This window comes from Phalacrocorax carbo, chromosome 15 (genome assembly GCF_963921805.1).
Source record: "Phalacrocorax carbo chromosome 15, bPhaCar2.1, whole genome shotgun sequence".
Taxonomy (NCBI): Eukaryota; Metazoa; Chordata; class Aves; order Suliformes; family Phalacrocoracidae; genus Phalacrocorax; species Phalacrocorax carbo.
In genome coordinates, this window is record NC_087527.1 from 14,924,152 (window position 1) to 14,944,251 (window position 20,100).

A 20,100-nucleotide genomic window follows, 5' to 3' on the forward strand; every position below is an offset into this window, starting at 1 on the left:
CTTTTACTCCTTTTCTTCATTGTCTTTAGCATTTGGTACTAGCATTAGTCATTTGGAAAATGACTATTCTTACTTCTATGAATTGTCCAATGATGATTGCCCTAATCTGGGTACTCCTGTTTCTGCTCATTCTGACTGTTGGTTCACTTCGCTGTTTTCTGACGCTACATGGGTGCTGGGGTTGCTGAATACCATGCGGTATTGGTTTAATTTAAAAAAAATAACGTGTAGCGTTTGTGCTGAAATTGATGATTCTTCTTCACTAAGCCCATTTAATTAATTTGAAATCTGCCTCTCTCTCCTTGCTATTTGTTTCTAGATAGAATAGTCAGAAGTCGTTAGGATACCGATAGCGGGTCATCTCACGGGCGCGTTAGTGCTAGGCCGGGGCTGTCTGTTACAAATGCGACCCTGTTGCTAGTGCCGAGGTTCTGATTCACATCTTGTCAGGCATGACCTAACTACAGGATCTACTGAAAATAAAACCACAGTAGGTTTATTTTTCATAGTCAGTCCTTGAGGAAAATAAGCAAATTTAATCGTGAGGAAAATTAGCAAGAGAGAGTGTCATAAAGTGTCCTGCTCTCGCACTGCGGGTATAGATTTAGAACCCGGTCCTGTGGGATGTGAGCTTCGTCGTTTCCCTTCATCTACAGCTCATTGCAAAAGCTGTGCCCGAGTGGTTTCCCAGCTTCAGGGAGGTCCTCGTGGACCGGTGTTAAACGCCGTAGGTCAGTAGTGAGCAGCAGAGCATCTGCAGTGCCAGGGTGTCTGGTTGGCACATCAGGATCCTGTGGGCTTTCAGGTTGCTGAGGGTTATAGAAACTTGTCGTTCACACCGGCTGTGCTCACAGGCTCATTTCTGATCTGAACCTCTGTTACCTCTAGCATGATGTAACTTGCTGAGACATTACCATGCTAATTACATGTTAACTTTCCATACTTTCCATGTACTATACCTCCCAGAGGAAAATCCTGTTCAGAACAAAAAAGATTTAGAATTCATACACTTAAAAGAATGCATAAAACTTTGGCAGGAACAGAATATTAAAGTGATGTATCTTCCTAATAACCAAAATAAGCAGTGCTGTGTTGTTGCTGTAGGAAATTTTTCAGTCAACCTTGGTTAGTTATTTGAAATATGTTGGGATGATGGTTCCCACTCACGTATTTCATTTGCTCGGTTTTTAGAATGGAAAACTTCTGAGAGCAGATTGTGCTGACAACTTTTGTGAACTAATTGCAGAAAGTACAAAACTGTGCGTGTGGACTGAAGTTACAAGTACACTTTGGGGCAAAATATACTTTTTGTTGGCGTTTAATGGCTTAGTACGGCATTTCTTGACATTACATGAAATCCGATCAATATAGTAAATGCCGAAAGACACCACGCTGCGCATTCATCACGCACGTCGTTGTCCTTAGAGGTCATCAGATAAGCAAACAAGAAAGTGATCTCTCATTTCTTATTTTCAATGAGCAATTACCAGTAATGTTGAAGTGTATTATGCATCACTACTTGTTCAGTGTCCTTTATTTAAAAAGCAGACGTGTGGATGTTTAATGAAAGGTTTTTAGCTAACCAGAAAGTTGTAGAAATAGAGGGAACTCACGTCAAGCAAATTTTTAATGCAATGTTAGTACACATTTTCTTCATCAGTTATTAGCACGACTGTGTGATGAAAGATGCATCGTTACTATCCTTCAAGAGTCAAGAAAATCAAGGCACAGACTCACACAGCAAATCGTTGTTCAAGTTAGGAAGTAAACTCGGTCCTTGCTTGCTCTCTTGGCTTCTGAGCACTTCACTGCTTTCAAAACCTCCAGTGTATGAGCAACAGAGAGAAAGAAAAAGCTAATGTTACCAGTAACATTTGTGATAAAATTAATAGGAACTATTTTATTAACTTCTGATGCAGTACCGGAGTACCTTTGTACTGTCGCTGGTGGAGGAACAGCCAGGGTAAAGAAGAAACATCTAGCAAAGGTGGCTTATGCGCAGAGCAATGTCTCTTGTTCTGCTTCGCTAATGGTAGCTATGGCAACCTCAGGACATTAACTTATGCAGTGATTGCAAGCCGTGAGCATCAAAGCAAGTAATTAGGGAGACAAATGGGAAGTCTTGATGGATTCTTCCATCAAGATCAAAGCTTTATATAAGTTTTTCATTAATTTGGGAACAAGCCCTGCGATGATTTGTATGTTCTGTTAGGCTATCAATGAAAATTGGGACCAGAGCTACATTGTTTTGTAATTTTTCAAGGAAGGGCTACTCAACCCAGTCAAAAACCTTTTTAACAGCAGTGATAGTAAACCAGGAGTGCACTAGTTGAACTGGGCCGTTGGAGTATTCAGCACGCTCCTAGGTGTTTTCGGCAGAAATACAATTGTGCTAAACTTAGGTTGCCCTCATCATTACCAGGGACATTAACCGTAACTCAAAAATGTTAAGAATGCAATATTTAATCCATGACACGTGCTTCTAAGGATTCATAGGATTAGGGGATTCGGTGTCAGTATCTTCAACTCAGGAACGGAGGGTTGCTGGTTGAAATTTAATGACCTGTGCTATGTGGAGCTCTGAACTGATTGTCTGTGGTCCCTTCTGCGTTTATATTCCAACCTGTCTTTGTTAATGGAAGAGGCTGGGCCGTGTACACCCTGTGGACAGCATGAAGTCCTCAAGTAACAGGGGAGATGATAAATTATCTGAAGCAACAATGAGTAATTGTAATGGAGATCTTTATGCAAACCTTTGGACGGGCAAGTTCTCTCTATTCAGGGAGTTTAGAGTGAATTTGCAAATATAATTTTTCCTATTTTCCCCCAACTGCAAGCATTTCCATAGCCATGGGCTGTATTTCCCTGTTTCCAAGGTTTGCTTTTCCGAAAGATAACGTTTTGAAATTGGGCAGGAGTTTTCCAAATCAGTGAAACTTCCACAGCACTTCATTGAGCGTAGAGCCTCATGTAGGATGCAGCAATAGTCCCTAGAGCATCAGTAACTTCATTTCATTGGGATTTTGAGGCAGGCATTAATATTTGGGTTGGGCTTTCATTTTTAATTGATGAGGGAAAAGACTATCTGCCTTTCTTTCCTTCTTGATAAAGCAAGCTTCTCTTTAGTAACTTCAAACACCCCAATTCTTCAGTTAAAGGCGAATTAAGTTTTCCTGTATTTCAAATTAGCTCTCTGAGGGTGGCATCAGCTCCGTTTCTTTTATGTTTAAGTCCCAGTTCTTTAATCTGTTTCTAATACATTCTGTTAAGCAATTTTGCATTTCTGTTTTAGTGGAAGCAATGCTGATTAATTCCTTCTTATGACATCTGTGGCTGCATCCTAGATTAAACCTACTCTAATACAGAACCTATCATTAAGTGTTAAATATTCTTGCAAGGCTACTTAAATTAGATTCAACATCAGTGGATCATTTAGTAGAGAGTCGTTAATTCTCCATCTTACGGCAAGGCCACATTCTGGTGATGCTTTTAATCACAAGATTATTGAGGTATGATTTGAAAGGAATATGCTGCCCATATTTTGCCTTTGGGCAAATTATGAAAGGTCAAGTTGCCAAGGAAACAAAACTAAGATAACATTACTAATTCCTGAGTCCAAGAGTTGTCTTTCCTGATCATATCATTTGCTCAACATACATGCTTAGAAAAGATACCAGCTAACAATATCTCTGCCATTTAGTTCCACAGAAAATAGCTTTATAATTCTTGCCCTTCTAGATAGTGTTTGCAGTGATGACAAGGCTCGCCAGAATACTTTGCCTCACAGATTGGTTGGTTTGATGGTTTACGGCTATGGTAAACGTTATTCCTAATGTATAGAAGGGAAAAGAAGGAAGGGAAGGGCTAGGATTTACATATTCAAAGGTTGCTGCAAACTTAAGATTTTACCAGTTTTGACTGTCCAGTTTACAGCTCTTTAGAGAATCCTGACGTTCATACGGTGAAGAGCACTTGGTAGCAGCACTTCACAAAGGCACCTCAAGTTAAACACTCAGAATCAGAAAGCCCTGAAATTTTTCTTCCGGTCACAAGTGGCAGAGTGAGAAAGAGCTCTCCAGTATTTGCCGCTATCCCGACTGTCACGCTTCCTTTTTTTCTGTTATTTCCTTTTTTCATTTCCTGTTCCAGGTGGGAAGCAGTAGTACAGGATTGGCTCCGGTGCAGGAAGACCTGTATGGAGCGGTAGCGTGCTACGATGAGTCTCTTCCCGCCTCTTCCTCCCTTCCATGCATATATGAGTGTCTGTGTAATACGTGTGCATGTCTTTGTGTCCAACTCCTTGTCCTTCCTTTGGACAACTCATGAAAAGGAGTAACTTTTTTCCTTAAAGCATCAGCGTCTATGACTGTGGTAGATTCTGTCCTTAAATTTCCATTCTGAGCTGTGCTGTGTCGTAGGGCACTGCATAATGAATACGACCCTGCCAATCAAGACACTCTGTTTTATATCACTTATTACTAAATTGAAAATGGTGTTTTACTATAGCAATAAAGGGCTGGTACAGCATGAGGTACATTTTTATACAACTCTATGAACTTTGTCATTGAAAACATTATAGCCTTGAATTTGAGAGCACAGTGGAAGGCAATATAATTTGATTACCTATATTAATCAAGTAGAGTACAACATATAAAACCAGTAATGCATAAGTCTGACTGGAGCCAGATAACCCTCTTGTGCATCTTAGAAAGATTTATTTTCAGTAATATAATTCATTTGACATGAAAGTATCATAATTGCAGTTGCTAGGAAGGATTTCTTTCTTTCCTTTTTTAGGGAAAAAAACTATCATGCTTTCAAGAGCAGCTTGTTCTTTTAAAGCTCTCCTTACTGAAAATTGAAAACAAAGATTTGTTTTTGTAATTGTGGCAATTTTTCATTAGCCAGCTGAGCTAACAAAGTGGTTTGTTTTGAATGCTATTTCTGCTTCATAAACAAACGTGTGTTAGGTGTGAATTTAAAAGAATTGTGGGGTTTTTTAAACATACATTGGTTAGCTGAGACCCTGACATTCTCGACCCGGGCTGCTAAAAGCTGGCCAGAAGCTCTTGAGCTCTCAGTTATCTGTCTGAGTACTTTGAATAAATGCTGAGGAGAACCTTCCTGCACTCCAGCTCTGTGAAAAGCCTTTAAAGCATATTTAAAGACACCTAATTACTCTGCAGACCATGAAAACCCCTCTTGTTATTATACGTGCAGTAGTGACACATACTAATAATGGCATTATCACGAGTTGCTGTTTATGCATTTTATTGCTACGTGTGGCTGCAAACCACACGTGAGTTGGTTGGTGTATCACAGCTGATAGAGCAAAAATCACAAGTGAAAAAAGAACTACTGGCTGTGCTGTGGCTCCCGTCGGAGCAGGAAGAACTGTCTCCTTCGCAGTGCAGGTTCACACAAACTGAGAGGAGTTAAAACGTCGTGGTCAAGGTGTTTTCCAGTCTTTCAAACAGATTTCGTGTCCACCTTTGTTCATAATAACCTACTGGAAAATGGAAAGTTTCTATAATTCAATTTACTCTGACTCTGTGACACATACGTAGTAGTTTGTTCCGTCTGATTATTAGCAGTTTTATCATCGTGCTAATAATAATGGTTACTGATGAAAGGTGATAGAGTTCATTCCCAAACAGACAGTGTGTATAGTCCCATCTCATTGCTGGTCCACAGCGCAGTAGGTTGTTTTTTCCATTCTTGCTCTTCAGCCTTCTAGTCTTTTTCTCTTATTTCCCCTCCTGTCAATATATTTCCTCTTTCTTTTATTCTCTAATCGCTCCAGTCTGGATTAGCCATACAGGGGGCTGTCACTACCAAGGGAAGACTTGGATGTGTTGGCGCTTCTAGCATAAATGACGTCTGTCGACACAGCTGAGCATTTCCACATGAGTCCTGGAAGAAAAATACAAATAAAAAAAGCCCCCATAGTAACAACAGACAGGTTAACTGTCCTCGAGCCTGTTCAGAAAGTTTCAGGGCAGTTTAGCTAAGGATGCTTGCATTCCCATCTTTCAACATGTACCACCAGCCCTCGTCCTGATCCTTGAGGTCAGTGCTGGTCAAACTTCCTTTGCAGCCTGAAAGCAGAGCGGGGAGGTAGGAGGCTCCATCTTTTAAACCGTTATGTTTGCATCAATCATTCACGTTTTAGGGGCTGACAAGAACAAATGGGTATCTGGCGGGGTCAGAAGAGAGTAGCAGATGTACTAAGGTAGTGGGGAACCTTTACAATTTCACCTGAAATAGCAAATATGTTCTTTAAAAATTGCTTAATGTTTAAAGGTTTGTGGTTTAGTCGTCCAAAGAAGTATTTTCCAGGTGATGGTGTAGGCCTCGAAGCTTTTATGTTCCGTTTTGACAAGGCACAGTTCTGTAAGTGTGAATAACCAGCTGTGTTGTTTTCTTATCTGATTAGCTTGCAGCCTCTGTTATATTCCTTGGATTATATTGAAGGCACCCAAAAGTATGCCCTAGGTAATGCTTGTCCTTCACTTCCAAGACTTACCTACTTTAATATTTTTAAGATCCAAATGGAACAAAAGGGGAAAAAAAGAGGTTTAATTTGCATTATATTAATGTTAATGACTACTGCTGGAGACTTTGGGGGGGGGGGGGGGGGGGGGTCTACTTTTTGTATTTTAAATCTTTTTTATTTCTATCCTGGTAAATTTCTTCGTTCCAGGGTAGCTTGCCTGTGGCAAGTGGGACATCCATCCCTCAAGGTTTATTTTAAAAGAAGTAGTTGAAATCTGCAAGCACATGCTCTAAGAGTTTTCTTGGAGGAGTAGGTCTTCTGTACGTGTCTTAATTCTTGTGCTAAATCTTTTGCCAGATTTGAATTTTAATGTTCAATAATGCAAACATTAATGGTAGCTGTTGTAAGCTTTATATTTTTTAGCCACAGCAACATAAACCCTGCTATTACTCTTAAACCTATAAGTTAAATAGCAGTGGAATTAAATAATATTAATTATTATATTACTTACATAGAAGTATCGTAAATCTTGCCCCTGACAGCAACAGGGACTTCCCTTGTAGTGGCTAATGGCATTCAACAAAACAAGGCAGCTGATTCACACAACCTTCCTATATTCATTAAGTTAAAAACGAACTGTGCTTCATTTTACTAAAATAATGTACGTTGAGGTGCTTTAGATTGTTTTCCAAGTCCAAAGTTCCTAACTGAACAGTGCGCTAAAACATCGCATAGAGCATCACAGCTTCACCCCGGCTGAGTTCAAACTGGGCTCAGCACTCTCGTCCTGCCCGGTCCAGACTAAAGGTTTACACGGCACAGCGGAGATTTGCCTCCATTCCTAAACGAGGCCAGCTCCGATTCAGAAATTAACCCCCACTTCTGAGTGTTCAGGTTAGGAATTTTTGGGTGTCCAGCTTGCTTTTGAATCAAAAAATCTGTGATATCCTTGGGAGGGAACTTCGGAGTCATCAGGTGGATGTCTTCATGCGTAGCCTGGTATGGTCTTTTGTCACTGCGCTGCTGGGACTTACAGGGAGAATTAAGGAAGAAGGAAGTTGGCAGCATGAGAAAAAGTGTGTGTGTGTGCATAAAAAAGAAATAAAATAAACATTTATGTGAATCAGCTGTAACAAACCACAGTGAGCTTCATAACCAGAACTCATCACCCTTATTCTGGAAGGTGACTGTTATTAAGCAGGAGACTGAGGTATTAAGAAATGCCTTTCCTCCGGAGTTCCGTGCTGAAATCCCCTCTAACAGCTTCCTGCAGCTAATAATGGCTCTGCACCGAGGGAAGACAGCCATGCATGTTCTCCACTAAATAAATATGTAAATGAAACTTTCAAACAGAGTCACTTACCATGGAGTCAGAGAGCTGAGAATAACTAAATGCTTTCCATTAGAGCGGGGGTACTTTAACAAATCCTGTTATTTTGTAGTGGCCGAATACTTTTTGGTGACTCTGTGATGACATGGACATGGCGTAGTAATGGACTAGATTTGCAGTCCAAATAGAAGACGACTGGTGTTTATAGTAAGTGAGGAATTACTAGACAGATCATTATGGTTAAAGTGGCTTTTGGCTATATCCATATTAAGTCCTAAACTCCTCCTTAATTTTAAGGAAAGCTTATAGCCCCCCTTCCAAACTGCAGCAGCCTCCAATTGTTGTAAATAATGGCTTTAAGCCACTTTTCTCCTGTTGGACATAGCCTGTCTAGGCATCCTTGCATTAAACAAAGTTAGAGTTGTGAGTCACTGCAAATCCTCTCTTGTTTTCTGCTCCTCCTTGGAGAGCGCAAGGGACCAAAGCAGCTGGGGCGGGGGGTCCAGGTAACTCCAAGCTGGGAGGCTCGTGGCAAAGGGCAGGCAGCGAGGCAAGACTCTTGGAAGCAAATGGCATTAGTCGTAGCTTAAAACTGTAAAATAATAAAGTGATGGATGTTTCTCTGGTTCTTTAGTGAAACCCCATCTACAGCACTGAAGCTCTAACGTCTCCAAGAGTGTCTGTCTAATGAAAAGAAAATGAGTGACGGGTGACACAATGCCCAGGCGAGGGGAGAATGAAAAGAACTTGTGAGCACTTCAGAAGGGAGGCAAACTGCATCTCTTCTTGTCAGTGTCTCCTCCATTTCGTAAATTGGTGAAATGCAGTGTCAGCCATTCAACTTTGCGTGCGCTCTCCTTTCAATTACCCAAGCCTGGCTGCAGGTTCGCACCACCAGAGCTGTGTGGAAATGAGTTGAAATAGGGGAGAGGTGAAAAAGCTTCAGTTCGTTATTTGTGTGGTCCTTGCAAATGGTGGGCTAAATTTGGCCCGTAATTCACACTACGCCTCGGTATAATCACAGGCGTTACAAGGGAAAATGACCTCCTGCATTGTCCAATCTCTCTCTTTCTTGGCAAATATGGCCTGAAATTAAGCATAAGATTCTACATACGCAGCTGGCTGTCTTTGGGTTTTCCAAAGCATCTGTCCCAAGGGTACCAAAATTCTGCAACCGTGGATATAATGAGTCAATCACAATCAGTAAATTGACTCCAAGGCAGCTAGATCAACCTACCGTTAAATACTTAGAATGAGTCCAAATAGTGAGAGAGAGGGAGAGAGAGATAGTATATTGAAAGAGATATATTATATGGAGGGAGAGAGATATATCAATTGATCGATTGATCTACTTTTTCTAACCATAGAACCAAATGGATTGATTCTCAAAAGGACATCATTAAATCATCAAAAAAAATTGTGGAAAAACATTATACTGGTACATTAAGGGCTAAAGTAGGAGGTGTAATATGGTAAACCAGCCAGCAAGTGGTACAGACGTTGCTGTGTAGATGGCATTGGATGCTGACTTTTCTAGTCTTAATCAATGTGTCTTTATTAAACGCTTATGTAGCAACATTCGTCAGTGTAGGCTCCAGTAAAAGAGTGCATTATGGAAAGATATTTCTACCTTTCCTGTGGGGGGGAAGGGCTGGGGTGTGGGAAACCAAGAGAAACCTGGTGGCTCTTAGAGCTGTTTCAAGATAGGTCGGTCACTCTCTCCTGTGACTAGGTCATTCTTGGACTTGGCTTGAAAGCAGGCAGCTGTAGATCTTACTTTGAAGATCTCAAGGAATAATTTGTGATTATCCCTTTTTTCCTAAAGGTGCTTTCCTGTATATAGGTGTAATAATAAAGAACCCATTTTCAGCATAAAAGATGTGCTTGTCAAACCACAGCAATGATTTTCCAGTTGCTGGCTTTTTTAGTTGTGCAGCCTTCTAATATTTCTGCTTGAATTCTTTCACGACAGAAGCAAATGAAAATTACACCATGGTTTTTAGGTCTCTGTTCCCTGTTTTTTGCTTGTCATGTCATGAACTTCTTCGAAGCAGTGAAATGGCAGCCCATCTCCCTGAGAGCTCCAGACAGATTTCTAAAGTTGTCTTGTTAACAGCTTGTCAGAAACCTACATTTCAGTCTCACTGAGTTTATATCATGCAAAAAAAAAAAAAAAAAGTTGCTGGAAATTATGATTTTTACAGGTTCTGACATTTTTCTAAAGAACTGAAATGCTCAAGGCTGCTGTCTCCCTTAACAGGCTGTGCTGTTTTGGGCAATATTCTGCGTAGCATCAACTGAACATCAGAGCAACATTCAGTTTCTTCCCTTTAACATGTTCTTTGAATTATTTAAGGTGTTTTGATGTTGGCTAGAATTTGTAACAAAGTCCTCCAGCTTTTATCCTAAAATATCAAAAAGGTTGAGATTTTTTCCTCCCCCCCACTCCCTTTTCTCCCTCTTCCCTAACCCTTCCTCCTTCCCCCCTCCCACTTCTAATAGATCCTTGCATGGATCATCAGGGGACTTTCTTTTATGTTGTACAGCATGAAATGACTTCGTCAGGGTCTTCCTGATTAATTTATGAGTGCTAAGGAAAAGGGAAGGGGGGAAAAACAGTCCTTGAGGGATTGACCCTAAGCTACAGCAGATCAACTCAATTTTATGGAATGAAAAGAGACTTAAACAGTATTTTTAGCGTCGGTTCCTCGCCCCGCAGAGGTAGGGAAGCTCCCTGTGTCTGGCAGGCTGAAGCAGGACGGGAGGTACCCATCTCTCCGGGCGGCTGCTGGCACGGAGTTCGGCTCTTCAGAGGCACCGAGCACTTCTAGAGTTAAAGCTGTGGCAGATTGGTGGATTAATGTGCTCTGCCTCCAAGGGACAAATGCTCTTTTTTTTTTCTTCTTCCCTTTTTCCCTCCCCCCCATGCTCCCTCCCTCCCTACTCTGGGCTTGCAGATGACAGCTGTTGGTCACTTAACAAAATATCCTCTTGATTGCTGCTTCACAACAGGGGCCCCCTCAGACCAAACAGCACATAGCCCGTACAATGCATCACTGCCCCTCAAAATTAGTTATAGTGCTCAGGGCTATTCTCGGCTGCCATAGCTAATACTCTCTTGCTGTTCTTCTCTCTCCCCCTCGCCCTCCCCCTCCTCAGACAAAGGCTCAGCCTATACATCTGTAGTGCTCATAACCTCCCCCTTCCCCCAGCCAAATGCTGAGGAGAGAAAGGGGGGAAAAAAAAGGAAAAAAAAGGAAAAAAAAAAAATTGCTGCCCTGAGGCTCAATCTGTTTCTTACAGCTCTACCCCGGCACTTGGAAGCCTGAGCTGGTCTAGCCATAGGGAGGCCCTGACTCATTTCATCAAACTGTCAGGGAGGCAGTGGAGCTAAGAGGACTCTGCTGCCTGGGGCAAGTTCAAGTCAACATTCGATTTCCGTCCTCCCCCCGGCCCCCGCCTTTCGCTTGGACACTTTCTGCGCTCTGGATCTAAACTTCTCCCCGAGCTGCAGCAGCTCACAGCTTCTTGCCAGGAGGAAGGACTTGTGGGACCTTATAAAGGACACAGTGGCAAAATTGCTGCAATAAATCAGTGGCCCTCTGACACTTGGCGGTAGCTTAATGTTTTGGCACTTTCTTTCCTGTGTATGCCTCAAGTCCCATTAGCAGGCTTTTCTGTCAGTCTGGCTCATGATAAAACTCTCTCTTCCTATCATCTTAAGCAAGCCCCTGCAGACATGAATCCGATGCCAGACTTAATAGGAAACAACACCCTCCCCCTGCACGCACAAGCGCGCATCCATACGCGCTGCTGCTGCGAGCTGCTCCTGGGAAGTTAGCTCGGAGGATGGGGAGGTGGCGGGGGGCCATCTTAAAAATAGGCTTGATTTTACTTCTTCCTTTAAAAGAAACACTAACAAACTGGGATTTAAGCCTAACGCCTCCCTGAGCCTTGCTATTAAAAGAAAATTCAGTAACTAAATATGGTTGGAAATAAGACAGCAGTAACATGGCCATCCCCTGGGACTGGGTGAGTGGGTGTGCAGGCTCCGTAGGTGTCTACACTGCACATATATTCTATGCAACTTTTTACATATATATTCTACCCTGCCAGCTTGCATTGTAATATTATAGATGGTATATTTAGTATTTTTGCCTCCTCCTCTCTCAGCCTTACACTTCCCCAGACAATATTAGTCGCAGGTAGAGTGGTTAGATTACACGTCCCTCCGGGCTGGGATCTGTTTTTTCACACGGCTAACCTAGATGACTATCACCCTCTGCTTAATCATAATATAAATAATATCCATAGGTATGTCTGTTTGTGTGCAAAGGAAAAATAAGCCTTTCTGTCAGCTGTTTGGGCAGGAACCTATAATTTCTGTGCTGTAGAGTGGCTGGCACAACGGGGCCCTGTAGCCTTGAGGCTGTGTAGGCTCAGCCTAGATCATAACCCTCTGGGTTTGGGCGGAATAGGAGGTACCGCGTTTACGTGAATCACCTGAGGTGACTTCTGTACAATTCTCGAAAGCTTGGAGGCTGTGGCCCCGTTTCAGGTAGCAGTGTTTTCTGCACCTAGCCGATGATGTAACACCCAAGCGTTGCCAATCTTGTTGCAGTCTTGCGAGACTTGGGTTGGTTTTGGGTTTGTTTCTTGGAGTTCTCCTTCCTGGCATGAGGCAGTTTATGTGAGTATCTGATTTCATGTTAATTAATGTAGCGCTTTTATTATGTGAAGAAAAACTGGGTGATCTGGAAGTTGAAACATTGGGAAGAAGAAAAGAGTCAAAGGATGTTTTTGTGGTTCTTAAAGTCACCAGAAAATTCCGGAATCACAGTACAAACTATTTTAATAGAGACTGCAAGGAGCCCGGTGCCAGCGGAGGTGTCCCGGAGCACAGAGCCTGCATGCTGCTTCTGCAGATGCTGCTTTTTTTGGGAAAATCTAGGCATAGCTCATTCCAGGCCTGCTCCCCTTCTGCACTGAAAAAACCTAGACTTACATGGCTAAAGCACTCTGCAGCTGTGCTCATTGCCTGAATGCTGTGGTGGAGCCAGCGATGACGCTACCGAATACCTCTGACTCTAGGTCCACCAGAAAACCTCTGTAGTGGAGATCCAGCTTTATTTGCAGTGACACAAACCTCTGCATCCGTTGCTGTGATGTGGAGTGCTCTGATTCACGCTCGTACGTCATGTGTGCCACACCGGGCAATGCTCCTGTTTCCCGTTTCAGCCTCAGCTTGTTGGGGTGAGGGAAGGCTTAGGGGTTTATTTTCAGGTCAGTGCAGGTAGGTGTGCTACTGGTGGCATCCACATCTCCACAGCAAGAGAAGGCCCTTCTCCAAATACACCATTGCCTGTGTTTTATGGTAGCTACAAGTCCATCTTTCTTCCCTGTTGAGATGAGCTGTACGAGCAAGTGGTGGAATGCATCATAACTCCTTGCCTGGCGGGAAAGGCGTGATGGAGGGGGGGGTCTTGAAATGTGAATTTCCACCTCAGCTATCAGAAAAGAAAAAAAAAAGAAGCCACAGGGCCTGGTCTACACGTATGGGAGCTCTGTCTCTGATTCCTCAGGTCTTCTGGGTGCAACAGGGAACAGGTTGGATGGAGGGGATCGTGGAGTCGCTGCAGTTGCTTCGGTGGAGATTAGGAAAGCAGCGGCTTTTCTTACTGTTTTACTCCCTATTTCATCTAGAGCCTGAACCTTCATCCGGAGCACAGTCCGCTGGCAGCAGCCACCGGATTGTGCCCTGTCCTGGTGAACCCACGGCCGGTTCAGCAGCATCTTTTTGGCTCTGGGTCTTTGCAGGTGGAGGGCCCATGTCTGCAAACTTTGCATCCTCCTCTGTGGGGCAGACGGGGGAAGAAGGAGGGAGGGACAAGGCCTTTTTATGGGAGCTGAGCCGATTCTACCTGAATTGTGTGTTTCTGCTTAACTTTGCCTCACGGCAGGCTTTTTCTGACTGGAATCTGTCACTGCAAGAAATTGTTTCCAAAAAAGCAGCACAATTAGGGGGTCAGCTTTGCAAACATTCTTGATGGAATTGAGAGGCAATTGGCACAACCCAGTGAATAATCCTTTTAGGAGCCTTTATGAACCCAGCACAATGGCTGTTTACAGTTTCGCTTATAGACCAGGAGTGTTAACAGGCCTTTAGAAAAATCCAGGTAATTGAAGCTTTTGTCTTTCAATGAGCCCCCCGTAGCTGTCAACAGTTGCCATTCTCCACATTTTCTTTAACTTTTTTGTTTTGACAAGGGCTTTTGTTCCTCTGACAACAGCTGCGTGGGAGGTGAGGGTGGCCGGGTGGTGGAGGAGCCGGCGCAGCCTTGGCCTGCTCAGCCTTCGCAGGGGAGCACCGCCGGCCTCCTCCTCCTCGCCAGGCCACAGTAAGTTGTCTTTTCAGACACCGAAAACCCTCTAGGTCAAACCAAAGTTTCTCCTATGACTTCATTATTCATTTAAACCTCCCAGCGGTGCAACGCACCGGCCTCGGTCTCTCTTTGTTGACCCAGGGCTTCGCAGGGGCGGGCGGCGGAGGCGAGGAGGCTGAGAAGAGCGGGTGCACAGAGGCTGAAGGCTGTTACCACAGAAACTGAACCAGCCCATTGAAATCGTGTTTTTTAACACCCCCCACCCGATGGGAAGGGGTCAACAGCGGTTCTGTTTTTCGCAGATCTCTCCAGGCAGGTTTGGTTTTGCTGTCGTTGTTTTTTTCAGTGCTATTGCGTGTTCAGCAGCCTGTGGGTTCCTGTTTCTCAATGCAAATGTGGGAGCCTGTTTCTTTAGAATAAAAAGAGGAAAACCTAAGTGAATTCTGAAGCTTGGGGTTTTTTTCCACCAAAGCTGGCTTTATTTTCTTCAGGAGTCGTTGGGAGATTAATGTGGCTTGGTAGCCGTGAGTCTCAAGCTCTCCATTTTCCAGGATGCTGTATGCTAAGCAGAAGTCCAAATTTTATAAATAATGGTGTGTCGATTCTTTCCCCACCACCTCTCATCATGTAAACTGCTTAGGAGCCTTGGTCGGTTTGGGACTTCATTCTCACGTGGATTAAGATGTGGTAGTTTGGTGGTTTAAAAGCCACACAGAAGGAGTCGATACGAGGACAGTTTGTGCGTGCGAGTCCTGAGCGGCTGGGAGAGGTGGGAAAGGACAGCTGTTTCGTAAGGCAAACGAGATTATGAAACTTGCTGTCAGAAATACGGTTTTCAAAGCACCCATCTTGCAGTCGCAGCTGCACAGTGGGCTCGGTGTCCACAGAGCCCCACGCTCACGTGTGGATCTGCACCCACGGCCCCGCTGGCTTCTTCGGCTGCAAGACTGATGCGGTCATGATTAAACTAAGGGAGATGTAAGCTGAAACAAAACAAAACTCTTCGCTGTCCTTTCCATTTTAAGAACAATTAATTATGGTGTATTTAGAGATCCTGAGTGGGGAAAAATGTATCCTCGGAGAGCAGATGTTTGCTTCTTTCGTATGTCTGTTTATAAAATTTAGCATGTGGATTTGATGGTTCACTGGCTTTTTGCAACTTTCACTTATCTACATGAGACAAAGTTGCATATCAGTACAGAGCAAAATTAGGCATCTAAATAAAGCAATTCTGCACCTTTTAGTAATGCAAACCATCTGTAATAGGGTTTTATACTCATTATAGGCATATAAATTTTTGAGATCAAATCTGTTTTCAAAAAGAAAACGCCTGTCCGTGTTTTTTTTAAATATCATAATGCAGTAAGAAATAGGAAGGCAAGTTTTGTTACAAAAACAGAGAGGAAAACTAGAATGCTATGTTGTATTTGAAAAATAACACTTACTAAAGTTCCCCAAAATTGTTTACATCTGCTCTCAAATATTTTTAAGCTGAATTTATTAAGGTTTACAGTACTGCGGGTTTATTAAACCAGGACTCATAAGCAAAAGCATCTGAGTTTTAATGATAACTTTGAATGTTTTTTAGTCAATATATTTCTGAGTTTAATTTATTTGATTTTTTTTTAATTACTTCAGTGTATCATCCTCTGAGTCCCTGTAAGAATTAAAATTTGTATTAGTGTTGCCTAAGCATACAATTTTAAGCAACACGGGGATGAGTGTGCGAACTAATTTTTCTGCCATTTTAGTGATAGGTGTAATTCCATAGTAACGTGCTTCGGTCTGAGCCGCGCAGGTTGAATCACGTCATCAAAATATTCTGCCTCTAAAATATGAGCGTGCAGGTTGAATGAGCGCAATGATTAAAGCGGTAACTTAGGACGCTTTAGCGTAGACCGGGTTTAAAGGGTAAAATAATGTGGTCTTCATGACCCACTCAATTATTCTGGTAATTTGGGGGAATGCGCACTCCCTGTAGCATTCTGACTTGATTTCAGCCCCCCGGGTGGAGGTGAAAGGCTTCCCTTGAGTCAGCCGGTGTTTCCCAGGAGCATGTAAATAATAACAAGCGTACTGCTGTGACTGCATCTTCCCCCACCCGCCCCCCCACCTTGCTTTTGATGAATGTGTTGCTTTGTCAGCGGGAATTAGCACCGTCTTGAGCAAGCACAAATGCAGCAGGTACTGGGGCAGCCTTTGCCCAGCAAACCTGTTTGAGCACGTCTCGGTGGTGGTGATGGACAATTAGTCCCGTTCCAGGCCCAGAGCAGAGACTTCTGATTGTTTGTCGTTACGTGGCACGGGTTTGGGAGAGTCAGCAAATGGCTGCTGATTTGTCGGGGCTGCTTTTACTTTTGATCTGAATGTCTGGTTCGCAAAAAAACAGAAACTGTGTTTCCTATAAAAATCTTCATACAGCTCAGTGATGGAATAAAAGTCCCCAAAAAAGGCACTAACGGCTTATGGGAAAGTATCTGCTGAAGACACGGCTGTCTCGTGTTCTTGCCTTCCATGGACAAAGTAATTAGCTAGGGCTTAATGCAGTCTGCTGGCACTAACAGCGGTTATTCCCACAGGACTTGCCCACCCACTGCTCCCCGGCCCCTGCAGAGCAGTGTCCTGCTTTCCTGTAATTTCTTCCATTTTCGCGTCAGGTTCTTTTTTTCCCAGCATGGTTGCAAGTACAATTAATCTGCGCGCATCCTTCTAAAGAGTCGGATTTCTGTGTGAAAAACGTGCTGTGGATCTGGTGGGGCAGTGTAAAACGGTTTCATTTTGAAAGAGAGAGAGTTCTGCTTAGTCAAGACTATAGAAAGAGAAAGAGGTTCCTTAAACCAAGCATTTCTGCTGCAGTTAAATGGAAATAAGGAGTCAGCTGGGAAGCTGAGCAATCTGCACTGCAGAATCACCGGGGGAGACCCCACATCTCGTATGCTCTGTGTGCTTCTGAGAATTTAAGAGTGAAAGGTTCTTTGGCTCTTTGGGGTCAATCATTTCATGTGCCAAGTACAAGAAGAGATTAAATAGCCTCTCAAAAACCTGCAGAAAACTAAGAATGTAACAGTTGAAATTTCTGCTTTGCAACGCTAGGATGAAACGATGCGACAGGAAGGATCCCCCCTCCCCGCTCCGTGAAGAGCAGGAGCTGGACAAAATGACCAAACAGATCTATTCCTTCTTTTACATTCGTAACACCGAAGCATGTGCATTCTCATGGACCACGTTCACATTTGTAGCTCGTTGTTGCTGGCCTGCAGAGTCCTCTCCTGTAGAACCAGTGAGCTCTAGAGGGTGCTGCCAGTTACGGAAACCCCCCAGACATCCCCACCAGCGGCTGGCTGCAGGAGAGGGTTCCCATCGGGCTCAAAAGCTACAACACGCACAAATCTCTTGGTGTCTGTGGCAACAAGTGGCCAATTTTTGTTCCTGATGGTGAATCTCCCTCAGCTCCAGCCACCAAGATGTGCGTGTCCCGAAATGTTCAGTGCTCAAGTTCTCTTTCCATCATTTGTGCTGCGAAAATAGAGCGTTTCATTTTCAGTGGCTGTAAGAGATTACACTCTGAAACTCTTTAAGTAAACACTTCCTCCTGGGATCATGATCTCATTGAAACTAAAAAATGTACCAGAATTTATGATGTATTTTAATTACTATTCTTGGTACCACTCATTAAATTAGAAATTGATTGCCGGTTTCACAGTTTCCTTGTTAGATGACAAAGTGCTTATCAAGGTGAAGCAATGCAAAACTGTTACTATATATTCCACAATTTGGGATGATAAAAAGGCATGCTTTTTGTTGTGGTATTCATGTTACGGTTGTTATTATAATGCATCGCTGATTGTCTTTTTTGTTTAAAGATCGCCTTCCCCCATCGGAGAGTGTACCATATTTTTGTATAAGAGAGGAATTGGCTTTGTCTGGTTTATGCTAGCAATCTAAAAGGCATTACTGCAAGCATCAAAAGTGTGTTTCATTGAACTGAGAACATCATAAACAGCTATCCTAAAGATTTAAGAGGATGATGCAAGAGCTCCCTATACATAAAGGTGTTTCTCAAAATCTTTTTCTCTCTCTCTAATCCACAGTGTGACAGCGAGAGTGATATTGACGATAAGGTAAGACGGAATTTTCTTCTTTCGTGTGCTTTGTTAGCTTGGAAATTCCCTCATAATAAAAAAAAAAAAAAAAAAGAATTTAAACATAATATTTTTTCCTCCAGTCTTCATGTCAAATTTAAAAATATCTATAATGGGATGAAAAAAATATTGGTTCAGGTACTCTTCGATCTTCACTAGTTTTTATTTACAGAAAAGAAACTCCCATTAGCATAATAGTCTCTCTCAATTATGTGAGCATTTGGTGAGACCCAAGTCATAGCGTTAGTGCTGCTACAGAGGGAGTCTCCTCTGACAACTTGTCAGGAGCCCATATTTTATTTATAGTAACCTTTGAAGACGTCAATTTTGTAATCAGTTTAGAAGATGGGACAACTGGTACCTACCCTCCAAGGCAGTGTGGTGTCTGTCAAGGAGTGTTTTGTCATGTTGCATGCATATTTATCAGAGAGCAATGATTTTTCTGACCTTCTTTTGGGTACAGAGGTTCGTCGTTGAAAGGTTGTAGTTGTGTGGTTTCGTATAGGGATTTCTGGTTTCACCTTGGCAAGGCAAACAGAGAAGTCCCACTATGTAGCACCAGTTGCACCATGCTTTTGAGCATCAAATGTATAAAAGACTTGAGTATCCCTCGCTGACTTCTCTTCTGGCAGATCAAACTTGGCAGCCTCAGGTTAGATCTTCATCAAACTTTTATTGTATTTTGGCTGTCCGGTCTTTTGCATTCATTCATGAGAAGCTGTGGCATGGAGGTTTCTACTGGAACAGCATTACAAAAGTAAAAGCTGACTTCAGATAGCCCTGTCTCCTTGGCAGCACGCTTGGCTGCAGCCACGCATCAGAGGTTACCGTGAGTTCAAGAGGCTACACTACAAGCTTCTTCTGGTTAAGTCTTTTTCTTTTATTGTTAGAGCTTGGGAAGCATCAAGGTTTCTTCAGCTTCTTCCTTTAAAGATCCCATCAGATACCAAATATCCCCGGAGTCTGGCAAAAGCTGTGTTTTAAGATGAAGGCTTGATCAAAGAGAAACATTTAAATCATACATGTTGAATGAAAGATACTGTAAATATTTTAATTTTTTCTATTCTGTTCTGTTCTATTCTATTCTATTTATTTATAAAGTCACTCCTTGAAACAACCCCCACCCCCCGGATTCTGTTTCTTATAAGCCTACACAGCAGCAGAGCTGGTGGCAGGGGTGGTGAGGGTGAAAAACTGTTCCCTAAAAGCTTGGATACCATAGGGTTAAAACATTTCTTAGACTGCCCAATCAAAGAAAGTAAAAGCGATCACTTAGAAAACTGCTTAAAGATCTGCCAGTCAAACCTCAGATGAAGTTGTAAGTGACATGTAGTTTTATTATACAGCTATGCTATTAATGATTATCTAAATTACACTGGTAGACCCAGCTAGCGGCATTACATCTGAGACTGACGTTTGTTAGATTAGGTTTGACTTCACCTTGTAGAGAAGAAATTGAAAACTGAACAACATTGATTAGCTTTCAGAATGTGGGATCTGAGGGTTACCTTCAGAGGAAGCTGCATTGTGTTTGGCTGGTAACTTACTGTCCTTTACAGCAAATGAAAGACTATTATAGTGTTCCTTACCATTAATATGGCATTTCTTCACATATCTATAACTGTAACTTGACCTTCTAGGCTTACCTAGCTACCTTCTCCTTAAGTTGACTCCATCTTAATAATAACGTTTCTTTTCTTCATAAGGAGGGTGGCACAAGTTCATCATCTTTCCATGTCTTGCCTGATC

At 42.7% G+C, this 20,100-nt stretch overlaps 1 protein-coding gene across 21 annotated transcripts in view; it reads left to right on the forward strand.

Moving 5' to 3' along the window:
- Window positions 1-20,100, forward strand: part of FBRSL1 (fibrosin like 1) — a 555,176-nt gene that overhangs the window by 349,774 nt on the left and 185,302 nt on the right. For 20 of the 21 annotated variants that reach the window (XM_064466507.1, XM_064466515.1, XM_064466498.1 and 17 more), the window contains one exon: window positions 18,301-18,330. The exons of the other annotated variant lie outside the window; for it this stretch is intronic. In XM_064466507.1, the coding sequence (XP_064322577.1) occupies window positions 18,301-18,330 (30 nt within the window). The remainder of the gene's footprint in view (window positions 1-18,300; window positions 18,331-20,100) is intronic. 21 annotated transcript variants of the gene reach the window in all.